The following is an 18,167-nucleotide window of genomic DNA, read 5'->3' on the forward strand; positions in this document are numbered from 1 at the left end:
GATGGAATAACTCCATTAAGGAACTGAATTTAATGTCTCAATGTAGTGGAAAGCCCACCACGATACTCTTACACTCTGCAGGGGTAAAGAACAAGAAAGAAACCTGCAGGGTAATTAGCAGAGAACCCACGCCTGAGGCATGGGGAGCAGCATGTTGAAGCAATTCACAACACACACATAGAACATGCCAGTCGGCAAGTTATGTAAGGTAAATTACTGTTTGTGGCAGCAAGAGCCACCATACTAATTGATGCACACGGAGTCGTAGTGTAACGCTAACAAAACACAAATACGACAAACCACGGGCGGAAGATATAGACCAATCGCACGCAATGAGTGGAGCACTCAAGAGAAGGGGCTGGCCATGTGGCCAGCTGCTCCAGGATACAAACAGCCAGTGAGTATACTTCCACGCAAGATATTACACTTACTAGTGACTTACCAAGCGAACTTCAGAAAGTTTGTACTTCAAACCATACGGACATCCGCCAAGAAAATGAAAGAGAACGTGTGTCGCGGCCATGAGGTCTATATATAGGGGCGGACCCCAGCCGTGACACAGGTGTACACGGGAGTAAATCTGTAAATTCTCACCTCGGATGTATCCCTCCACTGCGGAGTGATACCAATATATTGGAATGATCCAATATAGTGAAACATAACATTTATAATTTTACCAAATATTTAGGTCATCATTTCATGGAGTGGTAAGTGGTAAGCAAGTTAGGTCCAAAAAAAAGATGTTCACCAAGTCAAATAAATGTTTTATGTTAAGAGTTCCTCGATCGGTGTCCCTATACCAGCACGGTTGATGCTAACATGCGCTAATGTTAGCAACAACCGTTGTAAGTAACAGCCAACTTTCCAGGACATAGACATGTCTTATATGGGCAGAAAGCATAAATTCTTGTTAATCTAACTGAAGTGTCCAATTTACAGCAGGTATTACAGTGAACAAATACCATGCTATTGTTTGACGAGAGTGCACAACAACAAACAACTTTAATCATGGCGACTGGTTTGATACATTCACCTCTGAAGGTCAATAATGTACTTACATTCGGTAATCTTGCTCTGATTTGTCATCCTGATGGTCCCAGAGATAAAATGTGGCATAGTTTTGTTTGATGAAATCCATTTTTATATTCAAATGTAGGAACTGGTTCTACAGTTTGATCCCCTACTGTTTTTTTTTTGTATTATCTTTTCCCAGATCTAATATGTTATATTCTCCTACATTAATTTCACATTTCCACAAACTTCAAAGTGTTTCCCTTAGAAATGGTATCAAGAATATGCATATCCTTGTTTCAGGTCCTGAGCTACAGGCAGTTAAATTTGGTTATGTCATTTTAGGCGAAATTTTTTAAAAAGCGTACGATCCTTCAGAGGTTTTAAGAGGTTTCATGATGCTTGTATCTAAACCACAGTATATCCTTTAAAGATTGTTCTATACATCAGTTGGGGTCTCTATAAGCTGCTGTATGAGGTCCTAAACCTATTGTGAAAGTGTATCCTTGTGTAACTAGTGTGCAATGGCAGGCTAGTTAGTAGTGTGCGCTAGTAGCATTTCAATCAGTGAAGTCACTCACTCTGAGACCTTGAAGTAGATGATTCCCTTGCTATGCTAGGCTTTTGTGGAGGGAAAGGTAACAAGCCCAGGTTGGTGCAAGGAGAGGGATCGAAGCAACACTTTTATATTGATGCTGTTGACCCGGATCATTGCTGCCGAGAAGAAAGACGTCAAAGGGGGGTGAGTGTAACCGGTGTAAAATGGCTAGCTACTTAGCAGTGTGCGCTAGTAGCGTTTCATTGTTGCTGGGATATGAGGTAACAACCGTGCCTGGCCTATGTTAAAAGTGTTTATTTTTTTAAGTATGTTGTTTGTTTGGTATTAAGCCTGTGTTAAAATATGCTTAAAATATATTAAAATACAAAAAAGGGATTGTGATTGTGTTGAATTGTGTTTGGGAAATAAAGATAGACCAGTGGAGGCTGGTGGGGGGAGCTATAGGAGGACGGGGTCATTGTGAAAGCTGGAATGGTATAAATGGAAGGGAATCAAACACATTAAACATATGGAAACCGCGTTTGACTCTGTTCCATTGGTTCCATTCCAGCCATTACAATTATTCTGTCCTCCTATAGCTCCTCCCACCAGCCTCCTCTGAGATAGACATAGGTCATATTTCATTCAGTACAGAAATGTGTAGGTGGCTTAATTTACCCTGTACTGCGGCTCAATTTACCCAATTTCAGGGGTAAATTGTACTGAGAGAGAACAAGCTACAGTATGTTTTCAAAAATGTAACGTTTACATGAATTCTGAATATTTCCAGGGATACACAACATCCTGAAATATATGTAGCCTAGATATCTTTGTTAGGAAGAATACTATATTTCCCTTGACAGAGTGACGCTGAATGTAAAAAATTGCTAAATTTACCCCACTTTCTCCTAGATTGTGGAATAGATTGTGATAGCGAATGATGTCTGGCAAACCTATAGGGGCACTCTTCAAAAAAGCACAGTCCTAGATTGCACCCCAGGGAGCGAGGAGGACTTTGGTGCAGCTTTCAGTCGCAAGATTCTTTCTATTATCAGTCCATGCTCAGTCTTGCAAGGGAATACATCAGTTCCTCGACTCTCCTTACCGTTTGGGTTTAAGGCAGAAATCCAGGTTAGTGAACTTTGTATCTATATTTTTCAGCTTTTGTATGTTCTTTTTTTTATTCTGGAGAAAATAAGAGAACGTATAGTCTGCTGTTGTGGTCAATTGGAGAATAAAGAATAGAGAAGGGAGAAAGAGTTGGATAAGCTATCCTTTGTTCTCTTTTGTTCATGTATTTGCAGTCCTACCGGTGCGTGCGTAGATTTTCACATTCAACATCTTCGAACCACGATTTGCGTTTTATTATGCGGATGTTCCAAAGAGTCTTTCCTGGGATTTTAACAATTTGTCTGCGCTATGAGGTGTAGACTTTTTTTTTTATCCAGAAGCATCAGGGTGACAGGGCTGTGTGTGCCCAAATCAATTTATGTAATACATTGAAAAAAGATCAAGTGTAGAGTAAGATGACAAATCAAGATTCAAGCTTAATAGAAAAAAAGACAAACATATTTTCCTTCGTAGCTCTACACGCCTGTGTCCCACAAGACCGTATGGCAACATTAACGAACAGTGAAGACAGAGTGAAGTAGCGGGAGTATGTGTTTGGGGGAATGGAGTCATTGCACTTGTGCCTTCCCTGTCGATAATATATCGTTTTAAATCATTACTTATATTTGTTCTATAATGACAAACATCAAAGACTGCCATCCATCCAAGCTATAAAAAGTTATACTTTTTACAATCAGGTGGATTTCACAGTTAACGTCATTCTGTAGCAGGCATCTAGGATGCCTGTCTCTCAGAGCCTTGCTGATGCAACAGGAGTTGTAAAATTACCTGCGCATTTTCCTTCAATGTGATTTAACGTGTCTTCAGCCCTATTTGAGTTTTAATAGAAAATAATACATGGCTACCCGGTAGTGTTTACAGTAATCTGTGTGTGATCATATTGCTATAATTGGTTTATCCCTCACACCCCTAAACCGTTACTATTTCATCCCCTCGTCGCCTATAAACTCCATGTACTTCCCCAATGTGTGAACATTGTCATGTGCTTTTGGCAGATGTATCTTGAAATCTCTTTTTGAAAAGTCTGACTGTTTTCTTTTAATGTGTGTGTATAGGCAAATGTCATGTAAACCGAGTAAATTAATTGAGTCAAACACATATAACTCGCGCAATTAACTTAATTCGCATGCTATAGCGACCCTTAAATATGGACCGTGATTGGGAGGAATATGAAAGCCTGTTTATCCGATAGCCTAGTAGAGGGGACCCATCGCTGCTCTGATATCAGCATGGATTTAGCTGTACAGCCCATAGCCTGCCCTGGCCTGCCGCATGGCTCCCTCTGTCCGCATCCCTTCTTGATTGCCCTAATGCAGCACTATGGACAGCTCCTATTATCATCACGCCCGTGTGTTCTGCAGTTCAAATAAATATGCTATATGGCAGTCGCTCTCTCACCCATCTAACAAGAAAGACAGATTAGATTCAACTACGTTTGTGACATTTTGGATAATGGTCAATCGAAGTACTTGCGGAAAATGTCATAGTCTATTGTTACGTTCGTGATTGGTTTTGCTTCATGTTTTGAGAACCGCCTGCATGTTGAGCATTTTCCACCTTTTGGCTTCACTTAAAACTGTATGTCAGGCAGAAGAAACCTGTAACCTGTAATGCCTGTTTAGTATACCCATTCCCATGGTAAATATTGTTTTCTGTGACAGTCAGCCTACTGTTATATAAAGGAATAATTTAGTACTATTATCACCAAACATATCTCTCAGATAACATTTAACTTCTAGTTCTCGGTTTTCTGATAGGGGGAAGGGAAGTTGAAGTAGGTTGAAATCAGCTCTTCCTCTTACAAGCATGGCAATGGAGTAAAATAAACAACATTTTGTGAGTGAAACCAGTGTGATAACGTTAACCCTACACACATACTTAGTTTAGCTATATCTATAGCTAAAATAGTTTAGCTATATGTTTTTGTTGTCATCAGTGGATGATGTATAGTACTACTACTCGGAATACTACTACTCAGTATTATACCATGGCATTGTTGAATAGTCCTTTCTGATTGGCTTGAAGGGCATTCTAGAGCATGCATTATTTCCCTTTATAAACTGGGTGGTTTGAGCCCTGAATGCTGACTGGCTGACAGCCGTGGAATATCAGACATTATAAACTGTTTGGTTCCAGCCCTGAATGATGATTGGCTGACAGCAGTGGTATATCAGACCGTATACCACCGGTATGACAAAACATTTAGTTGTACTGCTCTAATTACGTTAATAACCAGTTTATAATAGCAACAAGGCACCTCAGGGGTTTGTGGTATATGGCCAATATACCATGGCTAAGGGCTGTGTCCAGGCATTCCGTGATGTATCCTGCTAAGAACAGCCCTTAGCCATGTTATATTGGCCATATACCACCCCCTCATGCCTTATTGCTTAAGTATACCACGGGTATGACAAAACATGTATTTTCACTGCTCTAATTACATTGGCGACGAGTTTATAATAGCAATAAGGCGCCTCAGGTTTGTGGTATATGGCCAATATACCATGGCTAAGGGCTGTATCTAGGCACTCCAGGTTGCAGCGTGCGTAGACCTGGCCTTAGCATGTTATATTGGACATATACCACACCCCCTTGGGCATTTTATTTTTTTTTTTGCATGAAGGAAATCAATGGCTATAGTTCATTTTTACACGTTTTGTTTGAGCTGCTTTTGAAAGCAAAAGTCAAATTGTAACGGTTGTCGTCTGGAGGAGAAGAAGAGGACCAAGGTGCAGCGTGGTAATTGTTCATCTTACTTTAATAAAGGTGAACACTCAAAATACAAAACAACAAAAGTGACAACCGAAACAGTTCTATCTGGTGCAGACACACAAAGACTGAAAACAACCACCCACAAAACCCAACAGAAAACAGGCTAACTAAATATGGTTCCCAATCAGGGACAACGATTGACAGCTGCCTCTGATTGAGAACCATATCAGGCCAAACACAGAAATACAGAACAGAAACACAAAACATAGATTACCCACCCAACTTACGCCCTGACCATACTACATAAAGACAAAACAAAGGAAATAAAGGTCAGAACGTGACACAAATTGAAAACAGTATTGGTATTGTTGAATTCGATTTTCATAATAGCAGCAGCTAGGTCTGATGACTTGGCTCGCTAAACTAGCGCGTCTGTTTGTTTGGTTACCATGGTAACTACTGTAGATATCTAGTAAACTTGCTAGCTAGCTACTTCAGTGGATGTTGAACACATTTCTACAAGCAAATAGTATAAAAGGGATGGTATAACTGGGATAATCAACTCTGGGCTCTATGCTTTCTCTGGAAAATAATGCATCTCTGTGGAAGGTCAGTTCCACTTCGAACGCATAGCCCCTCTTTGATTATCCCTTAATTCATTCCCATGTTTTAGTGGTTGCAAAGTAACAGGAGTGGGCAGAACAGGAGTTTGTGGTCTGTACAATAACATGTTATCTTATCCATGCTTACCCTGGCCTGAATCTTATTTAACCCTTGCACTAAACTATAGAAAAAATCCAGACCATAGCCCCAAAAAATGTCTTACCAACCTGTCGTTTTTAAAATACCATGGCATTGTTTCAATACTCGTTTCTGATTGGTTAAAGGGCATTCCACGCCGTTCATTATTTTCCACAGAACGCATAGCCCCTCGTTGATTTATCCCTTACTTATTTATATACAGTGCACTAGATAGCTATAGAGGGTTAGCAGATTATACAATCATTTTCACCAGGCTTGTTGAACAGGTCCTAGTCATGCACAACAAGTGCTCACTAGGTTCCCAAAACCTATAGCTAAAAACATTTGTGTTTTTTTCTTTATTTTGTGAACTCAAGTCCCCCTTCCTCCTCTAACTGTGCCTCTAACCTGCTATTCTAAAAGTATACCAGTGGGAATAAGTGTACAACTAAAACAGACCATTAAAGGGCAACAGTAGAATGAGAGGCTCACTTGGCACATAATAACATTACCTAAGACTCCAGAGAGGGTGTCTTGTCCTGTGGTTTATACAAGAGCACTGGATAGTTTAGAACTTGGAGTAGTTCCCATGCAGTGGTCATTTGTCTTTTTGCCAATAGTATTTGGCAGAGTGTGGTCTCCAGATTGAAATGCTCTCCCCCTTTAAAGCCCGACTGAGTGCATTCTTACAACGGAGACAGGCGGCACTATGTTGGCATGATTGCAATGCTTTGAATTTTATTCAGCTTTAACTTGGTATTGAGGTTTGTGGTGGGTAATTAAAGGAAATGGATATATGCTATGCATAGATTATCAAACGCAACAACCTGTCACACTTGTTAAGTCATTCTGATTTTATTATTCACTTTTAGGAGACACCATGGGAGGCAAGCTGAGCAAGAGGAAGAAGGGGTACGATGTCAGCGACCCAAAGGACAAGAAGGAGGAGATTACTGTGGCTGCTGTGAGTGCCGTTGAGGCCGTGGCCCATGCCGTGGAGAGCAAAGCACCAGCTCCGGTCGCTGAGTTGGCAGCGAAGACTGCTCCTAAGGTGTCTGCTGCGGTAGAGGGAGCAGTGGAGTCGGCAGCGGTAACCATCACAGAAGCGACAGAAGAGGCCCTGTCAGCTATAGAGGCTGTGGCCAAGGGGGCCACCGCCGAGCCAGCGGCTGTACCAGATGAACCTGTGGCAGCCCCGGCAGAACCAGCGCCAACAGCAGAAGAGCCAGTGGCTTCAGAAGAACCACCGGCAGCACCAGAGGAGCCAGCACCAGCTGCAGCACCAGAAGAACCTGCAGCCCCAGAAGAGCCAGTGTCAGCACCGGAACAACCTGCAGCAGTAGCAGAGGAACCAGCCGCAGCTCCAGAAGAGCCAGTGTCAGCACTGGAAGAACCTGCAGCAGCTGAGGAACCAGCAGCATCCCCAGAGGAACCTGTAACAGCACCAGATAAAACAGAGGCACCGGAAGAACCAGCGGCACTAGACGAAACAGTGGCTGCACCAAAAGAGCCTGCCGTGGAAGAGCCTGTACCAGAAGAGCCTGCGGCAGCACCAAAAGAACCTGCACCAGAAGAGCCTGCGGCAGCACCAAAAGAACCTGCACCAGAAGAGCCTGCGGCAGCCCCAAAAGGGCCTGCAGTGGAAGAGCCTGCACCAGAAGAGCCTGCGGCAGCACCAAAAGAGCCTGCACCAGAAGAGCCTGCGGCAGCACCAAAAGAGCCTGCACCAGAAAAGCATGATGCAGCACCAAAAGAGCCTGCACCAGAAGAGCCTGCGGCAGCACCAAAAGAGCCTGCACCAGAAAAGCATGATGCAGCACCAAAAGCGCCTGCACCAGAAGAGCCTGCGGCAGCACCAAAAGAGCCTGCACCAGAAGAGCCTGCGGCAGCCTCTGTGGAACTATCCGCAGCACCAGAAAAGGATGCTGAGGCTACAGAACAAGCCACAGAAGTGGCAGACACTACAGAACCTAAGCCTGCTGCTCCAGAGCCTGAAACAGAGACTGTTACAGGGGAGGCCCCAGAACCTGAGGCTGTGCCCGAGGCACCAGTAGAGGCAGAAGCAGCTTCACCCGCACTGGAGGAGGAGCCTACAACAGTTGCAGAAGCTGTGTCAGAGTCAGCCACAGAGGCAGCCGCAGAGCCAGAGGCAGCCGCAGAACCAGGATCCGTCCTAGAACCAGCCGCTAAAGAGCTCCCCCTACCTGTAGAAGAATCCGTAGCAGAGCTTGAACCTGAAGCTGCTGATGCAGTAACAGAGGCAGCAGAGCCAGAGGCTGCCGACGTTGCAGAACCCATCCCGGAGATCATCATTTCAGAATCTGCTGCACCTGCTGCTGCAGAGGAGGCCAACGCTGTGCCACAGGAGGCTGTGCTGGACAACAGGGAAGTTGTTTCCGCAGAGGAGGCTACTGCTGAGCCTTCTGCCCCTGAGGTCAATGGGGAGTGTCAGGAGCAGGCGGCCGAGCCGGCTGCCGTGTCTGCCCCGGAGCCACAGCAAAAGGAATGTGTCAATGGCATTGACAAACCAGAGCATGCCGTTGAGGTGCAAATTGACTGTGAATTAAAAAAGGACTTGAACCTGACTGGCGACATCCAGATTCCTGAGGCAATCGGTGAGGCAATAAGTCAGGCTATTGACTTGGTCTGAAGCTAATATAAATGTGTCCCTAAAGTCCCTAATGATCCGAAAAAACCTCCAACACAAGCTTCTGAAGATAAATCTAAAAATGTTTGTTGTGGCAAAGGAGTTTCCGGTTAACTAAAATGAAATACAACCACTCAAGTGTAGAGAGGGGGAGTGAGGTACATGTAGGAAGAGATGTGAGACATGGATGCAGTGTTGAGTCTTTGTGCCCCACACGTCATTGCAGAGGGGCAGCCTGTGTTTGCAGCATTTGTGGTGAGATGAAAGCCAGCAAAATTTGAGGGATGAGTATAGGAAAACCGGGGAAAAAAACTGGACAACAGAGAAAATTGACATTGGAAATTTGGAATGGAATGAGTAGTCTTGTCTTTGTGTGTGAGCCTGATGAACATTAAAAATGGTTTATCAGAATAGCATTCAATAGTGATCTAATTTAGACTTTCACATATCCTTTCCTTAACTATATGAAAAAATAATGGATGAAAAGTTTTGGGCTTTTATAATGGGGCAAACAGTAAGGAATGTTCATTGATGGCTTGGAATGGAGAATAAAACAAGACTGTTATACCTGATTGCTCCTTTGTTGTTATGTATTCTATATAAATTAGGCAAAAGTCATTTGACACAAGGCCTTATTGTATAATGACAGGTCATTTTAGTCAATTTTAGCATGTTACAATCATTTCAACTGTATTTTAAGATACCTTTATGATTGATTATAATAAGTGAACCTAGGTGCAAACAATGGAGATCTTTGAAAACTGAAATTAGTCCAGTGCTTTATTGTTGTTGGCTGATAGATTGAGTGCACCAATATCAGCAGTCGGAGACATTATCTACAGAACATCATTCATTTCAAACTTCTACAGTCATGTACAGACAAGGTTTCTTTTGGGTTAGGGGTCGCCTGATTGTATTACCTGTAGACCAATGTCCTCGAGGTCATTGGCCTTGCAAATATTTTGTTTGGTGAATCTTGGCTTGCCTGTGTGTTTGTTTGAAAAATATGACCATGTTAATGCATGCAGACAGATAATTTCATAGGTCGTCTCTTCCTCCACCTCTTACATCATAATAGCCCATCTCACTGGAACTCCAAGCTGTGGTAGGCAGGCAGCACCATAGAAATAGAATGAACAGAGAGGGCTTGGAAGCTGCGGTAAGATGCGGTAAAGAAGTCAATGGAACTCGACCCAAACAATGGAAATGCCATGGAAACACATGCGGGAAATATGGTGATGTAGAATGTTCATTCAAATGATGCTAACTGATGAGGCTCATACAATAGAATGTATTTTTTGTTTTTGTCAGTTGAGTTGACTCTACAAATCACAGCAGATTGAAGGGTACACTTCCTGCTTTTACTTCCTGGCATGGATACACTCAAAATGGCTGCCAGTCCACCCATTATACCATCATTGACTTGAATGGGGACGCCTGTTCTATTCATTCTATTTCTGTGGGCAGCACACACTCCCCACATTTCAGAGACTGAAATGGCGAGGGGGTTTGGGGGAGGGGCATGTGTTCTTGGAGGAGGAAGGGGCTTTCAAGGGGTTTGGCGGGAGTGAGTGGGGGATGAGGGTCTGGGATGAAAGGAAGAGCTCTGACGCAGCACAGAGGAGAACACAACCATGACAAATTAGATAATCTCTCTTTTGCCTTGAGACATTTTTATACTGTTTCAGGGGCTGAAATTGGGCAGGGGGTGGCGAGGGTGGAAGAGAAGGATAAAACGGTCGTAGAAGGTTCTGACACCTACTTCACCGGCCCTTGCAGAATGCTCCTGAGCATGGTGCTTGCACCTACATCTTAAAAGAGGCTAGAGGATATCTGTGATGTAGGTACCAAAGCACATGCATTAGCACAAGGGAGATAAATGTTATGTGTTTGTGGATGTGCGTTTGTGTATGTGTATGTGTGTGTGTTCATGAGTCTGTGTTTGTGTTCATGAGTGTCCAAGGCATATGCACTGTTTATGGAATCTCCTACAGAATTTATAGAGAGTGGGTCAAAATCTGAAAGAAGGTTCGATGGAGATGTCGAAGGTTCCCAAGCGTCTTCCAACGGCACCATAACGAGCTCCTCCACATAGCAACCCTGAATTCTCGCTCCGGTTTCTTCAAGAGGCCCTCAGATTTATGAAAGGAACGTTCTTGAGAGCTGGGTGTTGGGTGGATGGACACGCTGTGTTGTTTTCTCTCTGCCATCTGAAGCGTTCTGTGTCAAATGGTTACAGTGTATATGAAAACAGGATCAAATTGGATGGATTTCCCTATTTATTTCAGGAAACGATCTGTAAATGATCATTATCTAAATCCCCCTTGCATTTCAATCAAGAGATCATCAGTGAGATTAAAGTAAGCTTGACAAGCTACAGTAGATAGCTCACAGTGCAGGCATTGATTCAAGCGGATATGTTCACAGCATCATCATGATACTGTCTGTTTCAAAACAAGTGTTACGGCATGTACAGCCGTGGCCCAAAGTTTGGAGAATGACACAAATATTAATTTCCACAAAGTTTGCTGCTTCAGTGTCTTTAGATATTTTTGTCAGATGTTACTATGAAATACTGAAGTATAATTACAAGCATTTCATAAGTGTCAAAGGCTTTTATTGACAATTACATGAAGTTGATGCAAAAAGTCAATATTTGCAGTGTTGACTCTTCTTTTTCAAGACCTCTGCAATCCGCCCTGGCATGCTGTCAATTAACTTCTGGGCCACATCCTGACTGATGGCAGCCCATTCTTGCATAATCAATGCTTGGAGTTTGTCAGAATTTGTGGGTTTTTGTTTGTTCATCCGCCTCTTGAGGATTGACCATAAGTTCTCAATGGGATTAAGGCCTGGGGAGTTTCCTGGCCATGGACCCAAAATATCGATGTTTTGTTCCCCGAGCCACTTAGTTATCACTTTTGCCTTATGGCAAGGTGCTCCATCATGCTTGAAAAGGCATTGTTCGTCACCAAACTGTTCCTGGATGGTTGGGAGAAGTTGCTCTCTGAGGATGTGTTGGTACCGTTCTTTATTCATGGCTGTGTTCTTAGGCAAAATTGTGAGTGAGCCCACTCCCTTGGCTGAGAAGCAACCCCACACATTAATGGTCTCAGGATGCTTTACTGTTGGCATGACACAGGACTGATGGTAGCGCTCGCCTTGTCTTCTCCGGACAAGCTTTTTTCCGGATGCCACAAACACTCGGAAAGGGGATTCATCAGAGAAAATGACTTTACCCCAGTCCTCAGCAGTCCAATCCCTGTACCTTTTACAGAATATCAGTCTGTCCCTGCAGCTGAATCAACTTTAGGAGACGGTCCTGGCGCTTGCTGGACTTTCTTGGGCGCCCTGAACCCTTCTTCACAACAATTGAACCGCTCTCCTTGAAGTTCTTGATGATCCGATAAATGGTTGATTTAGTTGCAATCTTACTGGCAGCAATATCCTTGCCTGTGAAGCCCTTTTTGTGCAAAGCAATGATGACGGCACATGTTTCCTTGCAGGTAACCATGGTTGACAGAGGAAGAACAATGATTCCAAGCACCACCTTCCTTTTGAAGCTTTCAGTCTGTTATTCGAACTCAATCAGCATGACAGAGTGATCTCCAGCCTTGTCCTCGTCAACACTCACACCTGTGTTCACGAGAGAATCACTGACATGATGTCAGCTGGTCCTTTTGTGGCAGGGCTGAAATACAGTGGAAAGGTTTTTGGGGGATTCAGTTCATTTGCATGGCAAAGAGGGACTTTGCAATTAATTGCAATTCATCTGATTACTCTTCATAACATTCTGTAGTATATGCAAATTTCCATCATACAAACTGAGGCAGCAGACTTTGTGAAAATTAATATTTGTGTCATTCTCAAAACTTTTGGCCACGACTGTACACAGACTATTTAACTTGTCAATAGATAACAAAATGCATCAGTGGTGCCTAGGGATAGGGATTTTTTGTTCTGACATATTCATATTCAGTATCTGTTACAGTCTGTAGACACGGAAATCATGTATATCCAATAACTACTCCCATGGGTTTGGTTGTGTTTGCATTATTCAAAGGTTGCGTTTTTCTCCACAAAAACAGACCAGCTCTACTCTCAATATCACCTCTAAAAACTCCATTGTGACCAAGAGTTTTAAAACTTTCCCTGCTCCCCTAGCTAACCTGTATTGAATACTTGCTCAAATGAGGCCATTTTTTGGGGGCCCAAACCCATCAGTTATGTAACCAAGGACTGTAGAAAAAACCACAGCACCAAATATCAACATATTTTTCTCTCACTTAAATTAGAAAAATGCTTGTCGTCAACAGCATGTGTTTGCCAAGTTTTCATTGGTTCAGGCCGTTCTGAGGGGATGGGATCATAGTGTGGACATTTTCACATGAGGAATCCAGTTTTAGTAAACATCTCTCTCTCTCTCTCTCTCTCTCTCTCTCTCTCTCTCTCTCTCTCTCTCTCTCTCTCTCTCTCTCTCTCTCTCTCTCTCTCTCTCTCTCTCTCTCTCTCTCTCTCTCTCTCTCTCTCTCTCTCTCTCTCTCTCTCTCTCTCTCTCTCTCTCTCTCTCTCTCTCTCTCTCTCTCTCTCTCTCTCTCTCTCTCTCTCTCTCTCTCTCTCTCTCTCTCTCTCTCTCTCTGTGCTAGGGTCTCTGTGACCTGTAGTTTGCGGTAGAGGCCCTGCTTGCATCTTGATTTAAACACTGCCTTTAAGTTGCATAGTTGTCCATCCCCAGCTGCATTGCTTGGTTACTCTAACACTATGCACTCTATACTAAGGCTTTGGCACAGAGCTAAAAGTGCTTTCCTGTTCCTTTTTTTCATATGTGGAATGGCCCTCGTTTATTTAGCTATTTCTCAGTGGTGCCTTTGAAAGAAAACAGGAAGGAAAATGTGTACTCAATTCAAAGGCCATGTTATCACGAGTAGCAAGTAAAACTGCCAGATCCACTCCACATTTCACAGCACACAATGTACTACTCTACAGAATACAAAGCTTTTTTTACATTCACATTGTTGGACACAGTCAGACAAGCGAGCACTGACTTGGAGAGAATGAGGAAGATACATTGAGACAGTAATTAAATGAAACCCAAGCCAACATCCTGGAATTGGAGGCTGCAGATTACCAACAACATGAGCCTATATTAAAAACTGTGCATGTGTAGAAAGAGAAGATACACGCTGCTGCTCCCCCAACTCCAGCCCCTCAGCTGGGCTTACAGCTAATGGGTGTCAGGTGGCATTATTTATTAGTCCAGCAGGATCAGCCTGGTGGATAGATACATCCAAATGCGAGTCCAGATTTATCTCCTCATGCAAAAACACACTGTGGTGAATTTGCTATTTTCTTATCACCACATGATGTCTGCTTTTTTTTTTTTTTTAAGGGACTACTTACTTCCTCTGTAGCTTGAGCCAGAACTGTTCCCTAAAAAATGTCAGCTGAAGGAACATGATGTAAATGATTGTACCAAAATGATCATTCAACACTAAAGGGGATTTTCCCTGTAGAAGCATTATTTTCTGAACGATCACGTCAACTAATATGAGTAACCTATTTCCCCTCTCTGTATCTCTCTCTCTCTATCTCCATCTGTCTCTGGTTCATCATTCTCTCCCAACGTGCTATCCATCTGTGAATCTGCACTAATGCTGTCATTATATGCGGGCCTGCAGAGGCCTATTAGTCAGACCTCAGTGGTAGTATGGCTCCTTATTGATCCATGGTGTTAGCCCTAATGGCCACTGAAAGGCCTGTGATTCCCTTCCTCTGCAGATCACTTGCTCCTCTTTCAACTACTACTGGGGGTGAGCGAGCACTTTAAAGCTGACCATACTCAATGTGTCTCTTAGTGTAGGAGTGTGTGTGTGTGTGCACACGATGTGTGTGTTTGTTTGTTCGTAGGCGTACGTGTGTGTATGCATGTGTGGGAAGCATAGCGTTCTTCCTCTGAGAGAGAGTGCTGATGACAGCTCCAGCATGAGGTCTGTATGGGGGAGATCAGGCCTTTGTCACACTGTCCAACCCCCTTCCCTCAGCCACCAGCAGGCAGAAAAAACAGAATTGTATGCTCCGACAATCATTCTGGGCCATTAAATGGAGTCAAGGGAACCTGGGAACCTGTGCCCATATCATAACCTTTCAGGTCTTCAAGATGAGCTGCTTAATTCCCTCATTTAGATACTCAACAGATTTGTGTTTACACCAAATAATTAGTTTACTCAGATAATAATTAAGTAACAGCAAATAATCAGATTAAATAACATCTAAAGGCTCATCATCATATCTCCAGTGGTTGAAAAAGTACTCAATTGTCATACTGGAGTAAAGGTAAAGCTATCTTAAAGGGGAATGGAAACACTTCAAAAGTGGCAGGTGCATTACGCAGGCCAAAACTCATAACTGAATATGAGTACAGACCAGAGGGTGTAATAAAGGCAGCGATTGCACGTGCCATAGTCATCAGTGGCACCTGCCAATAGCCCTTTAACAGGTCAAATTTGCTCACAAACTTAGCTGCGCCGACTTGATCAATATAGTCCTCCATCCGAGGAAGCGGAAGTGAATCTGGCTTAGTGACACTGTTTACCTTAAGGTAGTTCGTACAAAATCTGTTTGTCCCATCCGGTTTACTGACCAAGATACAGGGAGAAGCCCATCTGGAGAAAGAATGCTCTGCTATCTCACTCTTTAGCATGTATCTGACCTCAGCATCCAGACAACGCAGTTTCTCTGAAGAAACTATAGAACCACTGACGAATGGGGTCAGTATCCCCAACGTCAATATCGTGTTCTATTAAGTTTTTACGTGTAGGTGTATCAGAAAACAAACCTGGAAATCTCAGAATCAGACCAACCATCTCTTTCCGCCCATCAACAGGTAGATGAGCGAGAAGGCTATCTAAAATATCCAGTGTCTCTGAATTTTTCAATCTACCCTGCAGTATGCAATCGTCGGGACCAGGAACATATTCCTCCTCATGCATGGACCTAGCATGACAAGAACCCAGAGAAATAACGGAATCTGCCTAAAGAACAGGTTTACCGTCCTCTGTAGCCTCCCACTGTTCAGCCTCAGAGGAATGTGCATAATAGGGTTTTAACAAATTTACATGGCACAGTTGGTGTACTTTTCTCCATTCTGGAGTGGCAACTAGATAGTTTTGCTCAGTGCACTGGTGCATAACCGTATATGGACATTAAAACTTGGCTTGAAAAGGAAATCCAACAATTTGCAGCAAAGCAAGAACCTGGTCACATGGACTAAAGTGACGATGCTCAGTTCGCCGACCAAATATGCCTTTCATCCTCTCCTGTGAAGATGATAGCTTCTCTTTAGCCATTTCACCAGCGGCGTACAGGCGTCGCCGGAAATCACACACATAAGATAACAGGGACTCAGGTGGTTCGGGAGACTTCCAGTCATCCTGGAGAACAGATAAAAGTCCACGCACCCCATGTCCAAACACAAGGTCATTTGGACTGAACCCCGTGCTCTCCTGTGAAACCTCCCTAGCGGCTAACAGTAACCAAGGCAACCCCTCCTCCCAATCCTTATCCATCTCAGTACAATACGCTCTCAACAAAGACTTAAGTGTTTGATGGAAACGTTCCAGCGCTCCTTGACTTTGCGCGTGATAGGCGCTAGACAAATTGTGTTAAATATGGAGCTGTTGGAAAACCTGACCAAACAGATTAGAGGTGAAATTAGATCCTTGATCACTCTGAATGACCTTAGGGATTCCAAACAGTGAGAGAAACTGAGTCAAAGCTTTTAGCACAGACTTAGTCGTGATATATCGGAGAGGATAGGCAGCAGGAAACCTAGTGGTCTGACACATCAGAGTGAACAGGTAACTACTACCCTTTTTAGAACGAGGCAGAGGACCAACACAGTCAATAATCAGATACTCAAAACGTTGCCTGAGTACAGGAATAGGACACTGTGGTACTGGCTTAATAGCTTGATTAGGTTTACCAGTTAATTGACAGGTGTGACAAGTTTTGATGAACTCAGAAACATCCCTCTTTAACCTAGGCCAAAAAAATGATTGTAAGTTTTCCTCACACCCATATGTCCAGCAACGTCGTTGTGGGAAGTTGTCAAAACCAACTCACGAAGCTTAACTGGTACAACAACCTGACTAATCGCCTCCCCCAGAAAACAACTACCATGAGACACCCACTTTCTCATCAGGACATCCTCTTGGAGAAAATAGCCCTGGGCGACATCTCCCAACTGTTCCACAGGTAAAATTTGGTCAAGCAACTCTTCTAATGTGGGGTCAGCCCGTTGTGACTTGATTAGATCGGAGCGGGGTACAGATAACGGGATAACCTCTTGAAGCTAGGGGGCAGAATTTTTATATTTGGAAAAATAACGTTCCCAAGGTAAACTGACTATTTCTCAGGCTCAGATATTAGAATATGCATATATTTGACAGATTAGGATAGAAAACACTGTAAAATTTCCAAAACTGTCAAAACATTGTCTGTGAGTGTAACAGAACTGAATTTGCAGGCGATAACCTGAAGAACTCCAACCCGGAAGTGCTTAAAAAAAGAAAAACCTTGTTACATTGCTTGCCCCTCCATTTAAAGGCGTATCAACCAGATTTCTTTTCCAATGGCTTCCTCAGGCTGTGACCAGGCTTTAGACATAGTTTCAGGCTTTTATTTTGAAAAATGAGCAAGATTTATCAAAACACGTCAGTGGATGACCAGGTGTCCTTTGATTGGTTCCTGCGTAAGAGGGATTTTGCTCGACATTTTCTATCTCTGTAGAATTGAACAGTTTACCGTCTGGTTGAAATATGATCGATTATGTATGTTAAAAACAACTTGAGGGTTGATTATAAAAAACTTTTGACATGTTTCTACAAACATTACGGATACTTTTTGGAATTTTCGTCTGCCCTTCAATACCAGAACGAGCTTGTGGCTTTCTGAACATAACGCGCAAACCAAATAGTGATTTTTGGTTATAAAGCTAATCTTTATCGAACAAAAATAACATTTATTGTGTAACTGGGAGTCTCGTGAGTACAAACATCCGAAGATTATCAAAGGTAAGTGATTAATTGTATTGCTTTTCTGACTTTCTTGACCAAGCTAATTTAAGGCTAACTGTTCTAGCTATTCTTTGTTCTTTGTCTAGTGAATGATAAACTCACAAACGCTTGGATTGCTTTCGCTGTAAAGCATATTTTCAAATCTGACACCATAGGTGGATTAACAACAAGCTAAGCTGTGTTTTGGTATATTTCAATTGTGATTTCATGATTATAAATATTTTTAGTATTATTTTTTAACTTGATACTTTTTGGAATTTGTGTCTGCCTTTCAGGGCCGGAACGAGCATGTGGTTTTCTGAACATAACGCGC

The 18,167-nt window shown here is 43.0% G+C and overlaps 1 protein-coding gene across 1 annotated transcript; it reads left to right on the top strand.

The window, feature by feature from the left end:
- Positions 1–2,521: 2,521 nt before the first annotated feature.
- LOC129834202 (proteoglycan 4-like) lies at positions 2,522–9,352 on the top strand. Its single transcript, XM_055898943.1, has 2 exons — positions 2,522–2,680; positions 7,006–9,352. Exon 2 carries the CDS (start codon positions 7,014–7,016, stop codon positions 8,781–8,783), a length of 1,770 nt encoding a protein of 589 aa, XP_055754918.1. The 5' UTR covers positions 2,522–2,680; positions 7,006–7,013; the 3' UTR covers positions 8,784–9,352.
- The last annotated feature ends 8,815 nt before the right edge of the window (positions 9,353–18,167 follow it).

The sequence above is a fragment of the Salvelinus fontinalis genome, chromosome 35, assembly GCF_029448725.1.
Source record: "Salvelinus fontinalis isolate EN_2023a chromosome 35, ASM2944872v1, whole genome shotgun sequence".
NCBI lineage: Eukaryota > Metazoa > Chordata > Actinopteri > Salmoniformes > Salmonidae > Salvelinus > Salvelinus fontinalis.